This window comes from Phyllobates terribilis, unplaced genomic scaffold (assembly GCF_046119375.1).
Source record: "Phyllobates terribilis strain yellow unplaced genomic scaffold, ASM4611937v1 Scaffold_36__1_contigs__length_13169755, whole genome shotgun sequence".
Lineage (NCBI taxonomy): Eukaryota > Metazoa > Chordata > Amphibia > Anura > Dendrobatidae > Phyllobates > Phyllobates terribilis.
Window position 1 is genome coordinate 2,265,709 of NW_027362796.1, and position 23,363 is coordinate 2,289,071.

At 44.1% G+C, this 23,363-nt stretch overlaps 1 protein-coding gene across 1 annotated transcript; it reads right to left on the reverse strand.

Annotated features, from left to right (window-relative positions):
• Positions 1–7,018: 7,018 nt before the first annotated feature.
• On the reverse strand, positions 7,019–18,487 carry LOC141182784 (gastrula zinc finger protein XlCGF66.1-like). Its single transcript, XM_073660891.1, has 6 exons — positions 18,146–18,487; positions 10,674–10,846; positions 7,711–7,860; positions 7,405–7,584; positions 7,198–7,321; positions 7,019–7,115 (listed from the first exon to the last, which is right to left on the reverse strand). The coding sequence occupies exons 3-6, from the start codon at positions 7,786–7,788 to the stop codon at positions 7,057–7,059; spliced, it is 441 nt and encodes a 146-aa protein (XP_073516992.1). The 5' UTR covers positions 7,789–7,860; positions 10,674–10,846; positions 18,146–18,487; the 3' UTR covers positions 7,019–7,056.
• Positions 18,488–23,363: the final 4,876 nt, after the last annotated feature.

Below are 23,363 nucleotides of genomic sequence, written 5' to 3' on the forward strand. Positions count from 1 at the left end.
CTTTCTTTCTTTTTAGCATGTGTTTAAGTTCTGTGTTCATCCATCCTGGTTTCCTTAAATGCTTCCCATTCTTCCTACTTTTCGGGATTGTTAACGATTGTGCTTTGAGAATCTCATTTTTAAAAATTTCCCATCCTTCCTGGACATTTTTGTCCTTAAGGACATCCAGCCATTGGATCCCTCCTATTCTCTTTCTGAGTCTCTTAAAATCTGCCTTTCTAAAATCTAACCTTGAAGTTTGAGTCTTCACATGTCTTCCTCCTCTAGTTATCCAAAATTCTATAATGGCATGATCGCTGCCTCCTAGGGTCCCAGCCACCTTTACCTCCTCAACCATTTCCTCCCTGTTTATAAGGATTAGATCCAAAGTAGCAGATCCCCTTGTTTTCTCCCCTACCTTTTGGAAGATAAAGTTGTCAGCAAGAGACAACTTAAGTCCTTTAATCAATTAAAGGGGGGATTTGGGATGACAAATAAACAATTGTATAAATATCTACAGTTTCGGCATTCATTTAATGCACAATCAAGATGGACTCCCTTTTGGGTAGAAAATAATACTTTTGTTAAGTTGGTATTAGAGAAGGGAAATACTAAGGGTCGTATTTCTGATATTTACTGAATTCTTCTTGATAATTATTTAAAAATATTTCCTTCTCCAGCTAGACAAAAATGGATGGAGATATAGGTCCAATTTCTGAGGATCAATGGGGAGTGGGATTAGAACTGGTACCCCAGTTATCTTTACATGAGGCGCAGAGATTTTCCCAGATCATATTAATACATAGGAAATATAAGACGCCTCGATTCCTATGTAACATAGGATACCGGACTGCTGCTGAATGTCCAAGATGTAACATGGATGCTGCGGGCCTATTACATCCGCTATGGGAATGCCGGGAGTTAGGCAAATACTGGAAAGGAGTTCTGTCTATTATAAAGAGGGTATATAAAATAGATATTCAACCAGACCCAAAAAATGCCTATAATAAGAAGCCACCAAACAATGTTATGTAGGCAAAAATGATACCAATAAGAACTTCTACTCATCCCACAAAAAAACAAGCCCCCACTCAAGTCAAACAGAGGATTCCACATTATTAGATTCTCAAAGGCTCTTAAGAATCAACATGGCTTCCATAAACCAATTCGAGCAAAATCCGCTTTTCCGAAGTTAAATCTGCCCCTCGCTTCTGATCCTTGCAGTGCGCCCAAACCACATTTATCATCCATGTATTTGGCATTACTATAGTGAGAAGAACCCACTTAATTTACGGTGTGGGTCTCCTGGAGCACAATCTGGGCACTATGTGTTGGGTAAAAAAGCGACCAATATGCAATTTTTACTCTCCAACATCCATTGTGTGATAATTTTCAAAAAGTGCCTGTGGAGTCAAAATAATCACTGCTATGGATTAATTCACTGAGGGTTATAATTTCCAAAATGGAGTCACTTTATGGGGATTTCTACTGCTCTGGTTTTCTGATATTTTGTCATATTAGGGCTTTTCCAAATAGTGGGTCCCATCTCCTCTGGGATCTGCTCCTGCGACGTCTGCTTCTCTCACCAGAAGCCGCCTTATTCATCCTGCAGGTGGCGCTGGTGATGGAGGAGACGTCAGAACCAGAAGCTCTGGGTGGTGCAGGCTCTGTCCAGCCACTAAGATTAGGGTTGCTGGGACCAGTAGTACCATCCAGTCTGGCACTATGGGTGTGTCTGCTGTCCAGCTGAACTAATCTGCTCCCTGCTTCAGCCAATTGGAGAGCACCGCACCCTACTAAAGCTGGAAGCATATTGCTGGAAGCTGCCAGATACAGCCTTGTTCGCCTCTGGTTCAGTCCTCTGTGCTCAGCTCCCGGTTTGTGTATTTGTTTCCTGTTGTGACCTCGGCCCGTTTACTGACTACTCTTGTGTCTTCTGATTTTGTATTTTCTCTGCCCTCCTGGTTCTGACCCGGCTACCTGACTATTCTTCTTCTCATGTCACACCACAGAACAGCAGGTAACACCATGGCCCAAGCCTAGGGGTCTCTGTGTAAGTCCAGATCCATGTAGAGGGGTTAAATAAGTGATGAGCAAGGCAAACCCTGGGATCTGGAAAATGGAGTAGATAGCGCCAAACCTGTTTGCGGTAGCCATCTTTTGAGCTGCCAGGTGACCATGAACAGTGCTCCCAATACATGGTGTCTGCAAACTATTCCAGCAAATTCTGCATTCTTAATAGCTAAATGTCGCTCCTTCCCTTCTTAACCTGCCATGTGCCCAGACAGTAGTGTACAACCGTATATAGGGGATTGTCAGATTCAAGAGAAGTTGGAAAATAATTTGTAAGGTCCATTTGTTTCCTATTATCCTTTGTGAAGAATTCCAGAGTTATCACCACATAAAGTGACACGTTAGATTAGAAAAATGGGGCCTGATTAGGAACACAAAACTGGCAGCAGGAAGGGGTTAAATCAGAGTATTTTGGGCACTAACTACTGTACTCAAAAACTGTGAGTATAGAGAATAACATCTACTGAAATGATCAAACTCAACAGTCTTTTTCAGTAAAAAATGAGTAACTAGTGGTGAAACCTCTCTGGGGTAATTGGAGTATGGGGCTCGGTGGCTCTTGACAATCTAAACTATCGTAAGGGACAATATTTTCTGTCAGATGAGTTTCAAGAAGAAATATTAGACATTTAAAAATAACTTTTTATAGTAGTGCAGAGCTGAGGTGTCTTACATTTAGATCTCTGGCATTTGGAAAAAGCAATGGAGACCTATTTTCAAAGACTATCAGGGAGTTAAGAGTCTCACAAAAGTGAGGCAGGCCGATCCCACCACAGCCTGTCAAAAAAAATATTTTTTTATTCTAGGTTAGATCCCCAACAACAACGTATGTTTGGGGGGAGACCTCCAACACTAAACTGGAGTTTAGAGAAAGTATTAGCGCCCCCATTTCAGGAGAGATTGTGCGGTAATCTGAATTCCTTATGACTGAAAACATAATGGAATTTATGACGTGGAGTGAATCCATGAAACCAGGGCTCGAGCCATGCCAACACATCTCCTGCAGGAAGCCAACAGCATCATTACCCTCCGCTTTCTCTTACAGGCCCATCATAATATTTTTCTTCAAGTGATTTTCTAATTTGTCAGCACATTCTATATACGCTGTCATTTGGCTTTGTAGTTTACAGACCTGGGTAGGTAATGGTCAGCATCATCTAATCCCAGGGGGTAGGTGGATCCTCCAGGTTGTACGTTCTATAGAAAAGGGCTTTCACAATTTACAAAGTCACTTGAACATTTTCAGATGGAGGCGAATGTTATACTCCAGTGGCAAAATGGTGATCACACGATTGTGATACGGCCGGACTACACCACCGATAAAGCAGCCACAGCCGGTGACTGAGAAGAATCTGTGACTTCTCTACATTTAGTGGTTACTACTCACCTGGGTAGTCATATGTAGGAATCTCCTCTTTACACCGCTCATCACCCCTCACATACAGTGCCTACAAGTAGTATTCAACCCCCTGCAGATTTAGCTGGTTTGATAAGATGCAAATAAGTTAGAGCCTTCAAACTGCAAACGAGAGTAGGTTTTATGAACAGAAGCATAAATCTTACAAACCAAAAAGTTATGTTGCTCAGTTGAATTTTATTAAATTTTAAACATAAAAGTGTGGGTCAATTATTATACAACCCCTATGTTTAATATTTTGTGGAATAACCCTTGTTTGCAATTACAGCTAATAATCGTCTTTTATAAGACCTGATCAGGCCGGCGCAGGTCTGTGGAGTTATCTTGGCCCACTCCTCCATGCAGATCTTCTCCAAGTTATCTAGGTTCTTTGGGTGTCTCATGTGGACTTTATTCTTGAGCTCCTTCCACAAGTTTTCAATTGGGTTAAGGTCAGGAGACTGACTAGGCCACTCCAACACCTTGACTTTTTCCCTCTTGAACCAGGCCTTGGTTTTCTTGGCTGTGTGCTTTGGGTCGTTGTCTTGTTGGAAGATGAAATTACGACCCATCTTAAGATCCTTGATGGAGGAGCGGAGGTTCTTGGCCAAAATCTCCAGGTAGGCCGTGCTATCCATCTTCCCATGGATGCGGACCAGATGGCCAGGCCCCTTGGCTGAGAAACAGCCCTACAGCATGATGCTGCCACCACCATGCTTGACTGTAGGGATGGTATTCTTGGGGTCGTATGCAGTGCCATCAAGACTCCAAACGTCACGTGTGTGGTTGGCACCAAAGATCTCGATCTTGGTCTCATCAGACCATAGAACCTTGAACCAGTCTGTCTCAAAGTCCTCCAAGTGATCATGAGCAAACTGTAGACGAGCCTTGACATGACGCTTTGAAAGTAAAGGTACCTTACGGGCTCGTCTGGAACGGAGACCATTGCGGTGGAGTACGTTACTTATGGTATTGACTGAAACCAATGTCCCCACTGCCATGAGATCTTCCCGGAGCTCCTTCCTTGTTGTCCTTGGGTTAGCCTTGACTCTTCGGACAAGCCTGGCCTCGGCACGGGAGGACACTTTCAAAGGCTGTCCAGACCGTGGAAGGCTAACAATAGTTCCATAAGCCTTCCACTTACGGATGATGCTCCCTACAGTGGAGACAGGTAGGTCCAACTCCTTGGAAAGGGTTTTGTACCCCTTGCCAGCCTTGTGACCCTCCATGATCTTGTCTCTGATGGCCTTGGAATGCTCCTTTGTCTTTCCCATGTTGACCATGTCTGAGTGCTGTTCACAAGTTTGGGGAGGGTCTTAAATAGTCAGAAAAGGCTGGCAAAAGAGATCTTTAATCCACACATGTGAAGCTCATTATTCTTGGTGCCTGAACTACTTCTTAATACTTTAGGGGGACCAAACAGAATTCTTGTGGTTTGAGGGGTTGAATAACAAATGACACTCTGAATTAACTTTTAACGTTTTAAAAAAAACAAACAAACAAACAAAAAAAACAATATTTGCAGCAGTGCATTTCCCACTTCCAGGCTGATCTACAGTACAAATGTCACAATGCCAAGTTAATTCCGCATGTGTCAACCAGCTAAATCTGCAGGGGGTTGAATACTACTTGTAGGCACTGTAGGTCTCTGTAGTATTAATATGGGTCAGATCTTCACCCTGAAACAAATATTGTAAAAGTCACAGACAGATGGAGGAGTCACATCTACAACCCCTGGCAAAAATTATGGAATCACCGGGCTCGGAGGATGTTCATTCAGTTGTTTAATGTTGTTGAAAAAAAGCAGATCACAGACACGGCACAAAACTAAAGTTATTTCAAATGGCAACTTTAGGGCTTTAAGAAGCACTAAAAGAAATCAAGATTAAAAATGTGGTGCTCAGTAAGGGTAATTTTTTTCAGACCAAGCAGAGGGAAAAAATTATGGAATCACTCAATTCTGAGAAAAATTATGGAATCATGAAAAACAAATACACAAAAGAACACTCCCATACATCACTAGTATTTTGTTGCACCACCTCTGGCTTTAATAACAGCTTGCAGTCTCTGAGGCATGAACTTAATGAGTGACAAACAGTACTCTTCATCAATCTGACTTCAACTTTCTCTGATTGCTGTTGCCAGATCAGCTTTGCAGGTTGGAGCCTTGTCATGGACCATTTTCTTCAACTTCCACCAAAGATTTTCAATTGGATTGAGATCCGGACTATTTGCAGGCCATGACATTGACCTTATGTGTCTTATTTCATGGAATGTTTTCACAGTTTTTGCTCTATGGCAGGATGCATTATCATCTTGAAAAATGATGTCATCATCCCCAAACATCCTTTCAATTAATGGGATGAGAAAACTGTCCAAAATATCAATGTAAACTTGGGCATTTATTGAAGATGTAATGACAGCCATCTCCCCAGTGCCTTTACATGACATGCAGCCCCATATCATCAATAACTGTGGAAATTTGAATGTTCTCTTCATGCAGTCATCTTTATAAATCTCATTGGAACGGCACAAAACAAAAGTTCCAGTATCATCACCTTGCCCAATGCAGATTCGCGATTCATCACTGAATATGACTTTCATCCAGTCATCCACAGTCCATGATTGCTTTTCCTTAGCCCATTGTAACCTTGTTTTTTTCTGTTTAGGTGTTAATGATGGCTTTTGTTTAGCTTTTCTGTATGTAAATCCCATTACCTTTAGGCGGTTTCTTACAGTTCGGTCACAGACATTGACTCCAGTTTCCTCCCATTCATTCCTCATTTGTTTTGTTGTGCATTTCCTGTTTTGAAGACATATTGCTTTAAGTTTCCGGTCTTGACACTTTGATGTCTTCCTTGGTCTACCAGTATGTTTGCTTTTAACAACCTTCCCATGTTATCTGGACCAAATACAAACTTTAGATACAGCTGACTGTGAACAACCAACATCTTTTGCAACATTGCGCGATGATTTACCTCCTTTTAAGAGTTTGATAATCTTCTCCTTTGTTTCAATTGACATCTCTCGTGTTGGAGCCATGATTCATGTCAGTCCACTTGGTTCAACAGCTCTCCAAGGTGTGATCACTCCTTTTTAGATGCAGACTAACGAGCAGATCTAATTTAATGCAGGTGTTAGTTTGGGAAATTAAAATTGACAGGGTGATTCCATAATTTTTTCCTCAGAATTGAGTGATTCCATAATTTTTTCCCTCTGCTTGGTCTAAAAAAAAATGACCCTTACTGAGTACCACATTTTTAATCTTGATTTCCTTTAGTGTTTCTTAAAGCCCTAAAGTTGCCATTTGAAATGACTTTAGTTTTGTGCCATGTCTGTGATCTGCTTTTTTTCAACAACATTAAACAACTGAGTGAACATCCTCTGAGCCCGGTGATTCCATAATTTTTGCCAGGGGTTGTATGATCAGCTCTAATCCTGCCATATCCACCGTTCTCATTACACAAGTATAAAACATATAATACTGGTTGATAAAACAAGACTGAACACAAGACCTTCAAAGCCGTCTAAACATCATAGGGGAGATCTCATGACACCTTCTCTCCATCTACCTGATGAGCCTGAGGAAAATTGGGATCTTCTTGTTTTCAGTCATGTGGAAGATGACGGGGACATCTCTCTGGTGTTGTCCTCTTACTGGATAGATCTGGTGGAAACACATACAGGACTGAATTCATTCTTTACATACAGATAATTATAGGCCATGTGTATTTAGTCCTGTCTATTACCTGGTGATGTGAGGGGCTGGGGAACCTCCATCATGACGTCCTTGTACAGATCTTTGTGTCCTTCTAAATATACCCACTCTTCCATGGAGAAATAGACAGTGAAGTCTTGACACCTTATAGGGACCTGACACAAACAATGATACCATCATCCCCACGATCCCTTCATAGCATTACTGTATAAGGTCCCAGCATTCCCAGCAGTGTCACCTCTCCAGTCAGAAGCTCAATCATCTTGTAGGTGAGTTCTAGAATCTTCTGGTCATTGATGTCCTCATGTATCAGGGGGTGAGGTGGAGGACCCATGATTGAGCTCAAGGGTCTTCCCCATCCCTCAGACACAGGGGCCTGACAGCGCTCACTAGAGGTCTTCTTCACTACTTTGTAATCCTGGTTATGGAGAGACACATTAATAAATTTCACTACAGACATTTCCAGAGTCCTCACCTCTCCAGTTCTGTCCATCCGTTATTCCCATAGATAATGAGGTAATGTGACGTCATCAGAATCTCGTACCTCTCCAGTAAGCCGGAAGAGGATCTCTAGGGTGAGGTGTAATATCCTCTCCGCCATCTTGTCCCTGTCCATATCCATCCTTGATTGGTAAATGTGGAAAACTCTTTTCTATAGTAGATCTTCACTGAGAGGATCCGATATTGTAGAGACCTTAATGAGAAGAAGATGAGCCTATGTAACATCATAAAAATCCTGTGTAATAATACAATTACTGGAGAAAATAAAGGAAACATATGAGGAGATTTATTATTTTAAAGAATTTAGCTTTCTTCTTTATATATGCTAATAAAACCTATATATTTTAGGCAACAGACAGCAAGCAGTTTCTTCCTTGGAGTCTGTAGCTGAATACGTTTCTCATAGACTCATCTTCCGTATTGCCAATTCTCATCTCATTTACCAACACTGGAATCGGCATTAGCAATACTGCAGGAGATATTCATTACACGTGACATGAGAAATAACTACTTCATGATGAGGACGACATCTTCATCTTCTACTACGGCTCTAGAAACATATTCGGCCAGAGTCCGTCACTGACTACATCTCCACTGGCCGTCTATATGAACGTTTCCCGTCTTCCCCGGACTGTAATCTTATATCATGTTACATCTCATTTCTGATTTACACACAGAAGTTTGAGGATTTTATAAAAGATTTTTTATTTGCACAAACAGGGCAGACAGAAATGATTTGATGCCAAAGTCTCCATGTACAGTGTTTTATGGGGTTTATTTCTGGCCTTATATTACAAGAAAAACACCAGAAAAAAAGATATTAAAATGTTTCAAAAGAAAATTGGCACCATCAGTTCATGTAACAATAAAAAAAAACATGCAAAACGCATAAGATACATTTTGTTATTTTTTAATACGTTAAACATTTGTTTTTTAAAAAAATAACTCTTTTGAGCATCAGGACATAGATGTACGTCGCAGGGATCGCACAGGTGTGGCTGCACAAAACCCTGGCAGCTTACCCACTTGCTGCTGTCAAAAGCAAACATGGCATCTAAGAGGGTTTGGTAGAATTCAGCTCAATGCCCCTTCCCCCAAGTACTCGATAGCAGGGGGCTGCCTAGTTACTACGATACTTAAATGCCTAATAATGGTGTCTGGGCCTGTAATGTACGAATGTCTATTAGGCCAGGCCAGAGGCAGCGTCCAATAAGTTACCTTTTAATGCCCCCAGACACATTAGCCTAAAGTTGATGAAAGCACTAATTTCGGTGGTTTGTTCAACAATATAATGTATTTGGGGGCCTCCTGACAGATTATGCCAGGGCAGAGAAGGATTTGGCATACTGAATTTCAGATGCTAATCCGTTTGTTCTTCCTGTAGATAATCCTCCGCTAGAGGAATCTGGAGGCGACCCTCATACAGTTCACAGGAAAGCTGGAATATTTGTGTGTATGGGGGAGTCAGGAGAGATAGCCGTCTGCCAAATGACCGATCAGCCAACACTTATCTCATGTGTATGGGGCCGTTAGTATTACATGACAAGCAGTGATAGTACACAGCACTACAGTAGTACAGTGCATTACCGGAGCCTTCAGTGGCTTGTATTGCTGTATGATCGCACTAAGCAGAGTTGTTTAAAAAAGTTTAAAAAAAAGGTTTAATGTGAAAAAAATAAATAAATCAGTTTTGGCATTTTGGAGTCATATTTCCTGACTCTGCAGACCGCATGCTACCGATGTACTTGACAGGCCAGGTCCAGATGGTATTACTCACTGCACAATGTTAGTTAAGTCACGTCCATAACAACTTCATAATACACTATTATCCTTTACACATCTTGTACACAGTGGTGTAGATAGAAATCACAGGTCCCACAGCAATAGCTGTAATTGGGCCCCTCAACCCCAAAAGGAAAAAAATATATATATGTATTTGGCATATCTCTTGACTCTGCAGATCGCATGCTGTCATTGTACTTGGCAGGCCAGGACCAGATGGTATGGAGATGAATGAGGGAGACCAAAGTCCAAAAATCAAAAAACTTTTCTTTACTTAACAAGAACTTGATGAGAAGCATATACATCAGATAGCAGGCACAACACTTTATGAATGCTTCTTCTACACTATGCAGAGTCAAGATTTTCCGGTTACATGTGGTGGCACATAAGTTTTGTTACAAGCTACAACAGTCCAGAAAATCATTATGGGAAGGCCCATCATCACCTGTGGGGACTATATAGGGCGAGACGTGTCGCTATGGCCCCTCATAGTTAGGGTATGTGCACACGATCAGGAGCCGCTGCGGGTTTGACGCTGCATACTAATGCAGTGTCAAACAAGCAGCGGAGAGATGTTACAGCATAGTGGATGGGATTTGTAGAAATCCCATGTCCACTATGAGTCTCCGTGCACCTGCGGATCACCCGCGGACATGGACATGCGGCGCATCTTTCCAGACCGCAGCATATCAATTTCTCATGTGGAGTCGCTAGTCTCCACATGAGAAATTAGATCACTACAATGTATTGAATGCAGTGAATACACATGGTTCAATGAACACATGGGGATTCACCTGCGTTCATATAACGCAGTGCTTTGGATGCATCATAAAGTATACTGCGTCCAAAGAGCTGCCTGTCCGGATCGTGTGCACATTCCTTTACTGTTAGCTCCCTGTTTATTTGTGAGGACCTCACTGGCTGAGGTGCATTGGTACAACTCCTCACTGATACTCTCAAAGTTCATCTGATGAGGGCCACACACTTCTTGTTGAAGCATTGCATCTTCAGCTCTCCGTAGGAGAACTGGTGTCCCAGTTTGGCAACACTGTAGCTTCCTGTCTACTATAGACAATTGTTTCCATAAATTCTATTTGTCTAAGATAAGGAATCCTTCCTTAACTTAATCCCTTTTAATTAGGTCTTCTGCTTCCTCAGTGCAAAGTTCTGTACCGTTTAAGTAGGCCTCCTGGCCTGAGCGAAGGACCTCATCCTGCTGCTCACCTTAGTGAAGTTTTCTTCCCTTAATTAGGCCTATTGGTCTTCTGTTCCCACTCGGCAGAGTTCCGAACCGTTTAAGTAGGCCTCCTGGCCAGAGCTATGCCCCCTGCATGTAATCTGGATTCCCACTGCCAATCTTTGCTTTCCTTCAGAAAGTACTATCTGATGTCTTCCTCCTGGCACACAATATGATATCAATTAAAAAAAAAAAGACAGAAACAATACACAAATACCCTGAAATAAATAAATAAACCACAATAGTGCATAAAAGTAATAAAGGGTACTTAGTTAACATAATTTTGATCAAAATAATGCGAAAGCCATCCCGTCTCATCACGGCGACCCTTATGAGACAGTCCTAACTCTAATATTAAAAACCTTACCATTTGTTAAGTGACATACATGTGGATAAGGGCTGAGAGACTGAACCACTAATGGACACAGAGACATGGGAAGCAAGATGAAATAGACTTTCCAGCTCAGGCAAAGGGTGACCACACACTTATATGCACTTGTGCACATTAGACTGAAAAAACCTGAAGGACTGAACTGGAATGTAAATTGGTGTGTATGCAGCATGTAAGAGGATGTTCACACATGGCCACCAAACAGACAAAAACAAAGACAGAAACATGTAAGAGAATGAGAAGTCCTAATATTCTGAACAGCCATGTTAAACCTAGCAGCCATCTTGTTCAGAAGTTTGAGCTAATGAGATGCATTTCCTGTGCGTCCTAGTCACAAGGGAATCATAAAATGATGTCAGTGCCATTAGCAGGTATGGTTAGTATACACAAAGGTTAATAGCAACAGCTGCAGGTCAATGTAAGAGTAAATAAGTAGTGTTACATACATAGTTACATAGTTTATAAGGCCGAAAAAAGACAAGCGCCCATCCAGGTCAGCCTATTTCTTGTGCACTGCAGCTATTCCGCAGCGTTGATCCAGGGGAAGGCAACAAAAAACCATGCGGTATAGGCCAATTTACATCATTGAGGAAAAATTCACTTCCCGACACCAATCTGGCAGTCAGATTAAATCCCTGGATTAATTAACTATCACTAAGCATAAGATGTAATTTTATTGCTCTCAAGAAAGGCGTCCAGGCCTCTCTTGAACTCATTAAGTGAGTTGGACATCACCACTTCCTCTCCCAGAGAGTTCCAGAGTCTCACGGCTCTTACCGTAAAGAATCCCCTTCTATGCTGGTGCAGGAACCTCCTTTCCTCCAGACGCATAGTGTGCCCCCTCGTCTTTGTCACCATCCTTGGTATAAACAGGTCATGGGAGAGATCTCTGTACTGCCCCCTGATGTATTTATACATGTTTATGAGGTCTCCCCTAAGCCTTCTCTTTTCCAACGTAAATAGGCCTAATTTTGACAACCTCTCTGGGTATTCTAGTCCCTCCATTCCCTTTATTACCTTAGTCGCCCTCCTTTGTACCCGCTCTAGCTCCAATATGTCTTTCCTGAGCACCGGAGCCCAGAACTGTGCACAATATTCTAAGTGCGGCCTTACCAGCGCTTTATACAGAGGAAGAACAATGTTCTCATCATATGCCCCTATTCCTCTTCTGATGCATGCCATGACTCTATTTGCCTTCGCAGCTGCTGCCTGACACTGAGCACTGCAATTTAATTTGCTATTAACCAAGACGCCCAGGTCCTTCTCCATGTCAGATTTCCCCAACGGTTTCCCATTTAATATGTATGGGTGACTGCTGTTTTTCTTTCCCATGTGCATGACCTTACATTTATCGGCATTGAACCCCATTTGCCATTTTTTGGCCCAATTCCTTAGGGTAGTAAATAATGTCCTTGTAATTGTGGTATGGAAATTAGGACAATACAGTTGGCAATATGTCGAGAATTATTAGGAAACTGTCATTACTAGTGTTGAGCATTCCGATACTGAAATATCGGGTATCGGCCGATATTCGCGGTATCGGAATTCCGATACTTAATTCCGATACTTTTACAATATCGAATACCGGAATCGGAAGTTCCCATAATGCCTGCGCTCTGCAGTGTCTCTGAACGATGACAAGCTGGATGGCAGCACTCAGCTGAGATCCAGCCTGTCATCAGAATGCCATCCCAGCGTGAGAGAATTCTCCTGATTGTTTAAAAGCCGGCGCGCGGTAAAAAACCGGCGGGCGGTAAATAGCCGCCGGCTTTTAAACAATCACACAGCCCCATACTGCTTCCCCGCAGCCTCCCACCCCGATCCTCCGCTCCCCTCGCCACCTCCCATCCTGATCGTAAGTTAAGACCGGGCGGGGAGCGCAGCACCAAGGAGCGGGGAGCGAAGGACCCGGGCGGGGAAGCCGGCAGTGAAAAGACTTCACCGCCGGCTTTCCCGTTCTGTGCTGCGCTTTCCCGCCGGTTATTTCAAATGAACAGCTGAGGTATCAGGTGATGCCGATCAGCTGTTCATTTGAAGTCGCCGCGGTGCCCTCGGAGGGTTCATGTGAGTTCATGCTTGACTGCATTGCATGAACTCACATGAACTTTCCCACGGCCGCACAGGTCAGCCTCACCTCCCAGACCATCAGCCCGTCATGATTAGTGTGTGTGGGTGTCTGTGCGTGTGTCTGCGAGTGTGTGTGCAATGTCTGCGGGGGTGTGCGCGGTGTCTGTGCGATGTCTGCGAGTGTGTGCGGGTGTGTGCGGTGTCTGTGCGATGTCTGCGAGTGTGTGCGGGTGTGCGCGGTGTCTGTGCGATGTCTGCGAGTGTGTGCGGGTGTGCGCGGTGTCTGCGGGTGTGTGTGCGCGGTGTCTGTGCGATGTCTGGGCGTGTGTGCGGGTGTGTGCGGTGTCTGTGCGATGTCTGGGGGTGTGTGCGTGCAGGCAGACATAGGCCGATGTGACACTACTACTCCCATCGGCCTATGTCTGTCCCCCGTCCACTCGTGCCAGCAGGATCAGCTCGATGGGAGCAGTAGTTCCCATCAGCCTGATCCTGCTATTTAAATTGACCCATGGTCCCCAATAAATTTTAAATACATGTCATTGGTGGCCAGTGGTTACCTACAGTAAATTAGTTTATACATTACCTGTCCCTGCCGATCGCCACCTAAAATAAAGTAAAAAATAAAAAACTACACCTATACTCACCTAATTCCCCGAAGCCATCGATCTCCTGTAATAAAATATAAAATAATAAACCACAACCTTATCCTTACCCCTCCGTAGTAGTCCACGAGTGTCCCACGAAGATCTCCAGTTCAGAGGAGCCACATAGAATGTGACCGCTCTGAACAGCCGCCGCCGCTAGAATGACGGGGCCGTAAAGCAGCCCCGTCATTGCATAAGCGGGTTCACCGGAGTTCAGGCAGCGCTGCTCCGGTTAGCTGCTTTACAGCCCTGCTGTATCGTGAGAAATTCCCACGGTACAGCAGTGCCGTAAAGGAGGTCTCCGGAGCTGCGCTGACTGAATGCACTCCGGTGACCTCAGTCAGTGGCTCCCGCTGCCGGGAGCTGACGTGTTCCCGGCAGTGTGAGCTTACAGCAGCCATGCACAGCTGTCACCATCTCCAGATGTGACAGCTGTGCATGGGAGATCAGCGCAGGAACGTGGACAGGTAACTATTTTTTTTTTTAGTAAACTAAGAATTAAATAAAATGGTGTGTTTTATTTCAAATAAATTATTTTTTTCTGGGTGTAGTGTGTGTTTTTTCTTTTTAACACTTTGTAGGTTAGTAATGGGGGTGTCTTATAGACGCCCATCATTACTAACCTGGGCTTCATGGCAGCTGGCGCTGAAATGAACCCCAGCCCTATTACCCCCTGCCACCGCACCAGGGCAGCGTGGAAGAGCGAGGCTAAGTGCCATTTCTGGGGCGGCTGACGGCTGGTGTTTCTAGCCAGGGAGGGGGTCAATATTCATGGCACCCTTCCTGAGCTATTAATATCAGCCCCCAGCTGTCTGCCTAGCCTTTGCTAGCTATTAAAATAGGGGGGACCCCACGTCATTTTTTTGGGGGGGTCCCCCATTTTAATAGCTAGTAAAGGCTAGGTATTCAGCTGGGGGCTGATATTAGTAGTCTGGGAAGCTCCGTTGGTATTACCCCCTTCCCAGGCTTCAAACATCTGCCCCAGCCGTCTGCTTAACCTCCGCTAGAGACTAAAATTATGGGGGATCCCACGCCAATTTTTTTTTTAAATAAATCCTTTATTTTAACACTAAATGACATTTGAGGAGTTAATAAAGATGCAGTCCCTAAATTATTATTTATTTTTTAATTAATTTTTCCCAAAAATGTTGACGTGGGCTTTGCCATATTTTTGTATGCCAGCCAGGTACAGCATCCAGCTTCTATGAACGCGCCATTTTCCGGGGTGGCTGCGGACTGCAATTTGCAGCGGGGGGGGGGGGGCAGAAAGCTTGGGTCTCCCTGCCCTGCAGATTCCATCCCCCAGCTGCCTAGTTGTACCTGGCTGGACACAAAAATAGGGAGAAGCCCCACGTATTTTTTTTTTTAATTATTTCATGAAATTCATGAAATAATAAAGAAAAAAAGGGCTTCCCTATATTGTTGTGTCCGGCCAGGTACAAATAGGCAGCTGGTGGATGGGGGCAGCCCGTTCCTGCCTGCTGTACCTGGCTGGACACAAATATAGTGCGAAGCCCCACGTCAATTTTTTTTTAATTATTTCAGGAAATTCATGAAATAATTAAAAAAAAATTGATGTGGGGCTTCGCCCTATATTTGTGTCCAGCCAGGTACAGCAGGCAGGAACGGGCTGCCCCCAACCACCAGCTGCCTATTTGTACCTGGCCGGACACAACAATATAGGGAAGCCCTTTTTTTCTTAATTATTTCATGAATTTCATGAAATAATTAAAAAAAAAAATACGTGGGGCTTCGCCCTGTTTTTGTGTCCAGCCAGGTACAACTAGGCAGCTGGGGGCTGGAATCTGCAGCGCAGGGAGACCCAAGCTTTCTGGGCCCCACCCGCTGCAAATTGCAGTTCGCAGCCGCCCCGGAAAATGGCGCGTTCATAGAAGCGCCATCTTCTGGCGCTGTACCCAACTCATCCAGGGCCCTGGTGCGGTGGCTCACTGGGTAATAAAGGGGTTAAGGCCAGCTTGGCATTATTAGCTGGCCCTAAGCCCGAAATTCATGGGGTCACGCCAATATTAGAAATGACCACCATGAATTTCTAGTAAAGTATTTTAAAAAAACACAACACCCAGAATAAAGTCCTTTAATTGAAATAAAGACACAATTCTTTATTGTTCTAAATTAAACTATACTTACCATCACGCCCATTCCAGCTGAAGCCAACGATCTCCTGCAATAAAAGAAAAATAATAAAGCAACCTTATCCTTACCTTTCCATGGTTCCCAGGACAGCTCCAGCTCTGCTACATCGAGATGACAGGTTGGACCGCAGCAGAACGCTGCCATCCAGCCTGTCATCCCGCGGACACTGAGAAGAGCAGGCTTGCTTGCGCTCCTCAGTGTCTCTCTGTGACGGCATCCAGATGAGCCGAGGTCATGTCCAATGAACTCGGCTCACCTCATGCACGTCACTGACAGCGTGGGAAAATTCTCCTGCACTCAGCGCTTCAGCGTGAGAATTCTCCCACGCTGTCAGTGACGTGCATGAGGTGAGCTGAGTTCATTGGACATGACCTCACCTCATGCACGTCACTGACAGCGTGGGAGAATTTTCCTGCACTCAGCGCTTCAGCGTGAGAATTTTCCCACGCTGTCAGTGACGTGCATGAGGTGAGCTGAGTTCATTGGACATGACCTCACCTCATGCATGTCACTGACAGCGTGGGAAAATTCTCACGCTGAAGCGCTGAGTGCAGGAGAATTCTCCCACGCTGTCAGTGACGTGCCTGAGGTGAGCCGATTTCATTGTCGGCTCATCTGGATGCTGTCACAGAGAGACGCTGAGGAGCGCAAGCATGCCTGGATGCGCCATTTCTGGGGCGGCTGACGGCTGGTGTTTCTAGCCTGGGAGGGGGTCAATATTCATGGCTCCCTTCCTGGGCTATTAATATCAGCCCCCAGCTGTCTGCCTAGCCTTTGCTAGCTATTAAATTAGGGGGGACCCCACGTCATTTTTTTTGGGGGGGGTCCCCCATTTTAATAGCTAGTAAAGGCTATGTATTCAGCTGGGGGCTGATATTAGTAGCCTGGGAAGCTCCGTGGGTATTACCCCCTTCCCAGGCTTCAAACATCTGCCCCAGCTGTCTGCTTAACCTCCGCTAGAGACTAAAATTAAGGGGAACCTCACGCCAATTTTTTTTTAAATAAATCCTTTATTTTAACACTAAATGACAAGTACAGTAATCAACACTGTCACTGTACTTCATATATATGTGACTGACATGTTTCTATCTATCTAATCTATGTGTGATTCTCTATTCCTTCTATTCTAAATTGTCGGGTACAGATGCTGAATTGCCGGCCGGCTTTCTTAAAGAGACGGTGCATGAAAACACTATTATTTTTTTAAATAAATCCTTTACACTAAATGACAAGTACAGTAACCAACACTGTCACTGTACTTCATATATATGTGACTGACATGTTTCTATCTATCTAATCTATGTGTGAAGCTCTATTCTGTCTGTCATAAATTGTCGGGTACCGCTGCTGAATTGCCGGCCGGCTTTTTTAAAGAGACGGTGCATGAAAACACTATTATTTTTTTTAATAAATCCTTTACACTAAATGACAAGTACAGTAAGCAACACTGTCACTGTACTTCATATATATGTGACTGACATGTTTCTATCTATCTAATCTATGTGTGGTGCTCTATTCTTTCTGTTGTAAATTGTCGGGTACCGGTGTATGCCGCTGATGAATTGCTGGCTTTTCGCATAATACATTCTACATTATTCTTAGTTGTTTTACTTCATGTAGAATTAACCTACAAGGAAAGAAAGGGTTTATTTTCATTCCGATATTAGTGTCCCATTGACTTGCATTGGTTTCCGGTATCGGAATCGGCGATATCCGATACTTTTTGAGTATCGGTCCGATCCAATCCGATACGATATTTCCTGATATCGGAAGGTATCGCTCAACACTAGTCATTACTTAAGTAACGACATGAGAATTTATAGATTCTAATGGAGTTTGGTAAAAATACTCATAAATATTGTCATGTTGCATTATCACATTGGTGTTCTAAAATGCACGTCCTCCCTGCAGTATGATGTTATCATGTATAAGTCTTTTGCCGCAATATGTAGTTCCTTTGTTTAAGCTATGCATAAAAAGGCTCTGATACTGTTGTTCAGGGCCATTCTATCGCCAGTCTACAGGCAGTCCATGAAAGTCCATCGCCAAGGCAGTCCACCGCCAAGGCCACACCATCGCCAGACCGAAGCCACACCATGGCCAGACCATCGCCAGATATCCTAATGCTGTGTCGCTCGTCTAGACACCTGCGCGTGTCAAGTATATTCTCCCTGCCTGCTTTCTGAACTGTTCTGCCACGTACCTCTGAATAAACTTCATTCTCTGCTTTGAAGAAATTGTCTACACTGTTTTCTCGGCTCTTCCAGCTCTCAGTAAGGATTTTCTTACAAAACACAAATACCCTGAAATAAATAAATAAACAAAGAAACAAACCGCAATAGTGCATGAAAATAATAAAGGGTACTCAGTTAACATAATTTTTGACCAAAATAATGTGAAAGCCATCCCGCCTCGTCGTAGCGACCCTTATGGTACAGTCCTTACTCTAATATTAAAAACCTTACCATTTGTCAAGTGACATACATGTAGATAAGGGCTGAGAGACTGAACCAAAACAGTGGACACAGAGACATGGGAAGCAAGGTGAAATAGACTTTCCAGCTCAGGCAAAGAGTGGCCACACCCTTATATGCACTTGTGCACATTACACATAAGGCTTTCGCATTATTTTGATCAAAATTATGTTAACTAAGTACCCTTTATTATTTTCATGCACTATTGTGGTTTATTTATTTATTTCAGGGTATTTGTGTATTGTGTTTCTGTCTTTTTTTCTGGTTAGTGGCCATGTGTGAACATGCTCTTACATGCTGCATGCACACCAATTTACATTCCAGTTCAGTCCTTCAGGTTTTTTCAGTCTAATGTGCACAAGTGCATATAAGGTTGTGGCCACCCTTTGCTTGAGCTGGAAAGTCTATTTCATCTTGCTTCCCATGTCTCTGTGTCCATTAGTGGTTCAGTCTCTCAGCCCTTATCCACATGTATAGCACTTTACTTGGGCTACATCTAGGAAAAGGTCTTAATCACTTTCTGAGTGACTTACCATACTCTGCATCTGGTCCTCTTTTTAATATTTGTGTGAGTCTATTTGTTCTTTGTTGAAATTAATAAAGGTTTACACATTTTATTCTATTGGGCATTGGCGTCCCTGTTTGTAGGTTTTTCCTTCAGAGAGACCAATGGTCTGTATTTCTCACCTACTTACCCCTATCTGACTCATCACAAGGGAATTGTTCTCCTGTGTGCCCATCTAGCTCAGTATGATGGTCTCACACAGTATGATACTATTATTAGTATCAGACTTGGATACTAATAATAAAAATAATAAACAGTATATTATTATTCTATAGGTGAGTATTGCTGTACTTTATTGGGGCACTTTATTAGCTCCTTCCCAGAGCATAGGTAGTCAGAGATCGTTCCAACTTATACATTCATCTTCATAGCACATGGAAACATTCCCCATGTATAAATCCCACAGACAATCATCCCTTATTTTTGCACTTTGACCTCAATTCCAGCCCTGAACAACTAGCAATCAGCGAGCGTCAGTCACTATTCATGTGGATGACGAGTTCTTGTTGATCTATTGCTTCTTGCCCCTTCAATACATATTATTATAAATGTCTATTACCTACAGAGGCTCAAGGAGCGGAGCCGCGCGTGTAGGAGGCGTACGGAGCGGAGCCGCGCGTGTAGGAGGCGTACGGAGCGGAGCCGCGCGTGTAGGAGGCGTACGGAGCGGAGCCGCGCGTGTAGGAGGCGTACGGAGCGGAGCCGCGTGTGTACGGAGCCGCGTGTGGACGAGGCGTACGGAGCGCAGCCGTGTGTACGAGGTGTACGGAGTGGAGCCAGGCGTGTACGAGGTGTACGGAGTGGAGCCGCGTGTGTACGAGGTGTACGGAGCGGAGCCGTGTGTACGAGGTGTACGGAGTGGAGCCAGGCGTGTACGAGGTGTACGGAGCGGAGCCGCGTGTGTACGGAGCAGAGCCGCGCGTGTACGAGGTGTACGGAGCGGAGCCGTGTGTGTACGAGGTGTACGGAGCGGAGCCGTGTGTGTGTACAAGGTGTACGGAGCGGAGCCGCGCGTGTACGGAGCAGAGCCGCGCGTGTACGAGGTGTACGGAGTGGAGCCGCGCGTGTACGAGGTGTACGGAGCGGAGCCGCACGTGCACGAGGTGTACGGAGCGAAGCGGCGCGTGTACGAGGTGTACGGAGCGAAGCCGCGCGTGTACGAGGTGTACGGAGCGAAGCCGCGCGTGTACGAAGTGTACGGAGCGGAGCCGTGTGTGTACGAGGTGTACGGAGTTCAGCCGTGTATACAGGGCAGAGCCGTGTGTTCAAGGTGTACCGAGTGCAGCCGTGTGTACAGAGCGGAGTCGGGTGTACGGAGCAGAGCCGTGTGTGTACGAGGTGTACGGAGTGGAGCCGTGTGTGTGTGTACGAGGTGTACGGAGCGGAGCCGCATGTGTGTACGGAGCGGAGTCGCATGTGTGTACGGAGCAGAGCCGTGTGTGTGTACGAGGTGTACGGAGCGGAGACGCGTATGTGCGAGGCGTGCGGAGCGGAGCCGTGCGTGTATGAAGCGTGCGGAGCCGTGTGTGTATACCTCCCAACTTTTGAGGAATAGAAAGAAGGACGGATGTTGAGGCAAATTTTAGCCATGCCATTTACCATTTCTTTCTCCCCTGGCAGGAGGAGTTGTCATAGGGGCGCTGGTAGTGAGGGACATTCAGCAGAGGAGCCGGGTAGAATGACTCGCTCCAGCGAGCTGTTCCGGAGCTGCGCTCATTGAGTGGCAGGACACCGCTCCTGAGCGCAGCTCCGTGGCCCGTTGGAGTGGCTCATTCTCCTCGGCTCCTCAGCGTCAGCGGTCAGACGATTACAGCGGGGGACATCTCTGGACAGGTGACTATATGAATTTTATTATTTTAATTTTATTTTTACACTGGTGGACACTGGGGGAGCAGACCCTACTACCCTCATCATTGTCCCTGCTGGTGCTGATCCCAGTGTCGGCAGGAACTATGATGAGGGCAGTGTTCAGCACCCGGCGCTTGGGAACAGCACAAACTGTAGCGTTGATTCCCAGGCGCCGATACGTGTTACACTGATAACACACAGATGTCATCCATGTGGGACGTTTTGCGGACCGTGCATGTGCAAAAAATGGACATGTCAGCTTGTGGAGCACACATCCCATGAAAACACACTGACATGTGCGCTGACCCATAGATTTGAATGGGTCTACGTGTGGAAACTGTCACCACACGTACTAGAAACACGGAAGTGTGAAAGAGGCCTTAGATAGCAAAAAATCCCAAACCAGAAAGAGTACAAATATCAAATGCAAATGCATACAGTATAGACCTGACAGGGATAATGCTAAGTGATTAGGATCAGTGTCCGTGTAGTGAACAAGTGAGGCATAGATGCAACATTGGTATGGGAGCCTAGGGATATGAATGGCAAATGCCTATAGGTATAATCAGAGGGTAATCTAGAGGTGACACTTGTATGTAAGGCTGAGCGTAGTAATCCTGGATGGTGGAAGTAGTCACCAGCTGCATCCCCTCACCCCGACGCGCGTTTTACCGCCAGCTTCTTCCGGGGGCGTGTCAGAGTGAGGGATGACTCAAATATTTAAATTCAAAGGTGGCCAATGGGAGTCCCAGAGTGCCCGACTCATGTGAGACTTAATGGATGCATGACGCTGTTGTGCCAGCTTCTCCGAATGGGAATCTTCCTTCCGGCGCCCAATGACCGCAAGCGTGGAACACAAGCGGGTCATGTGATGAGCATCATCAGAAGTCCTGGAGGCATCGAAAGCGGAGCATGCACACTGTCTCTGTGATGCAGATTGATGCGGATTGAAATCAATGGATTACTAAGGGTCGTGTAGATGAAATGATGCAATAATACAAAAAGGAGAACTCAATAGGAAACGATGTAGGTGTATGATGAATTATAGATTATGAAATGATGAGTTATGAATATATTAGAATAATTTAAGGGGGGCCATGTTGCAGGGAAAATGATGCACAATGATACACTGAGGGGATTATATCTAATGAGAAACGTGATGATGTGTAATAAATCACTGTGTAAATATGAAAAATAAAGAATAAATAAAGCTGCCTAGCCTCTCACTGGTGGAAAGTGAATACACTGATGAGTGTGGTGAAAGTGAAGATGCTAATTAAAGTTATATGAATGGGCAGGCACCAGTGCTGGTGGCAGGATAGAGTAGGAAAGGATAAGAATGAAATTATGAAAATGCCCTTTAAAGTTACAGTTATATGAAAAAGTTTGGGCACCCCTATTAATCTTAAGCTTAATGTTTTATAAAAATTGGTGTTTTTGCAACAGCTATTTCAGTTTGATATATGTAATAACTGTTGGACACAGTAATGTTTCTGCCTTGAAATGAGGTTTATTGTACTAACATTCAAACAAAATTTACAAGATAAAGTGACATGTGCTGGGGAACAGCGTATCAATATAAAATAATCAATATAGGGCAAGTGAGCACATAATTGCGGGTATATATGTATCTAATGGACATCATGATTAAAAATATATAAAAAATCATAGTAAGAGATCTAAGATAAACTAATGTTTACATGTCTAAGTCAGTAATATGTAAAAATTAATCATGCCCCAAAAGGGGCAAGAAGGCCTGATATATTAGGCCTAAGATGTTAACAAGACATAATAAAATCATGATGATTGTAGGACAGAAGGTAGCTACCCGCCTAAAAGCTACCTATAAAATGCCCGTCTAGGTGAATTAATTAAGACAATAAGGAAACAATGAGATCAAATGATATACATAAAGTGGGGCCCAACTTCTGGTTTCAACTGTATCTGTGTGAATAAAGTTCTATGTACAGTTGAAACCAGAAGTTTCCATACACTATATAAAAAGACACATATGATGTTTTTCTCAATATCTGACACGAAATCAGAATAAACCTTTCCCGTTTTAAGTCAATTAGGATTGCCATAATTTTTAATATTTGTCAAATGGCAGAAAAATTAGGAAGCGAGAATGTTTTATCGCATTTTTATTTCTGCAAAGTTAATTAGAGACACACTTGTGGATGTATTTTAATGCCCACCTGAAACACACTGCTTCTTTGTGTAGCATCATGGGAAAGTCTAAAGAAATAAGCAAAGATATCAGGAAGGGAATTGTGGACTTGCACAAGTCTGGCTCATCCATGGGTACAATTTCAAGATACCTGAAGGTGCTTCGTTCATCTGTACAAACAATTATACACAAGTACAAACAAGATGGGAATGTCCAGCCATCATACCGCTCAGAAAGGAGATGGGTTCTGTGTCCCAGAGATGAACATGCTTTGGTCCGACATGTACATATCAACCCAAGGACCAAAGCAAAAGACCTTGTGAAGATGATGGCGGAAGCTGGTAAGATTGTGTCAATATCCAGA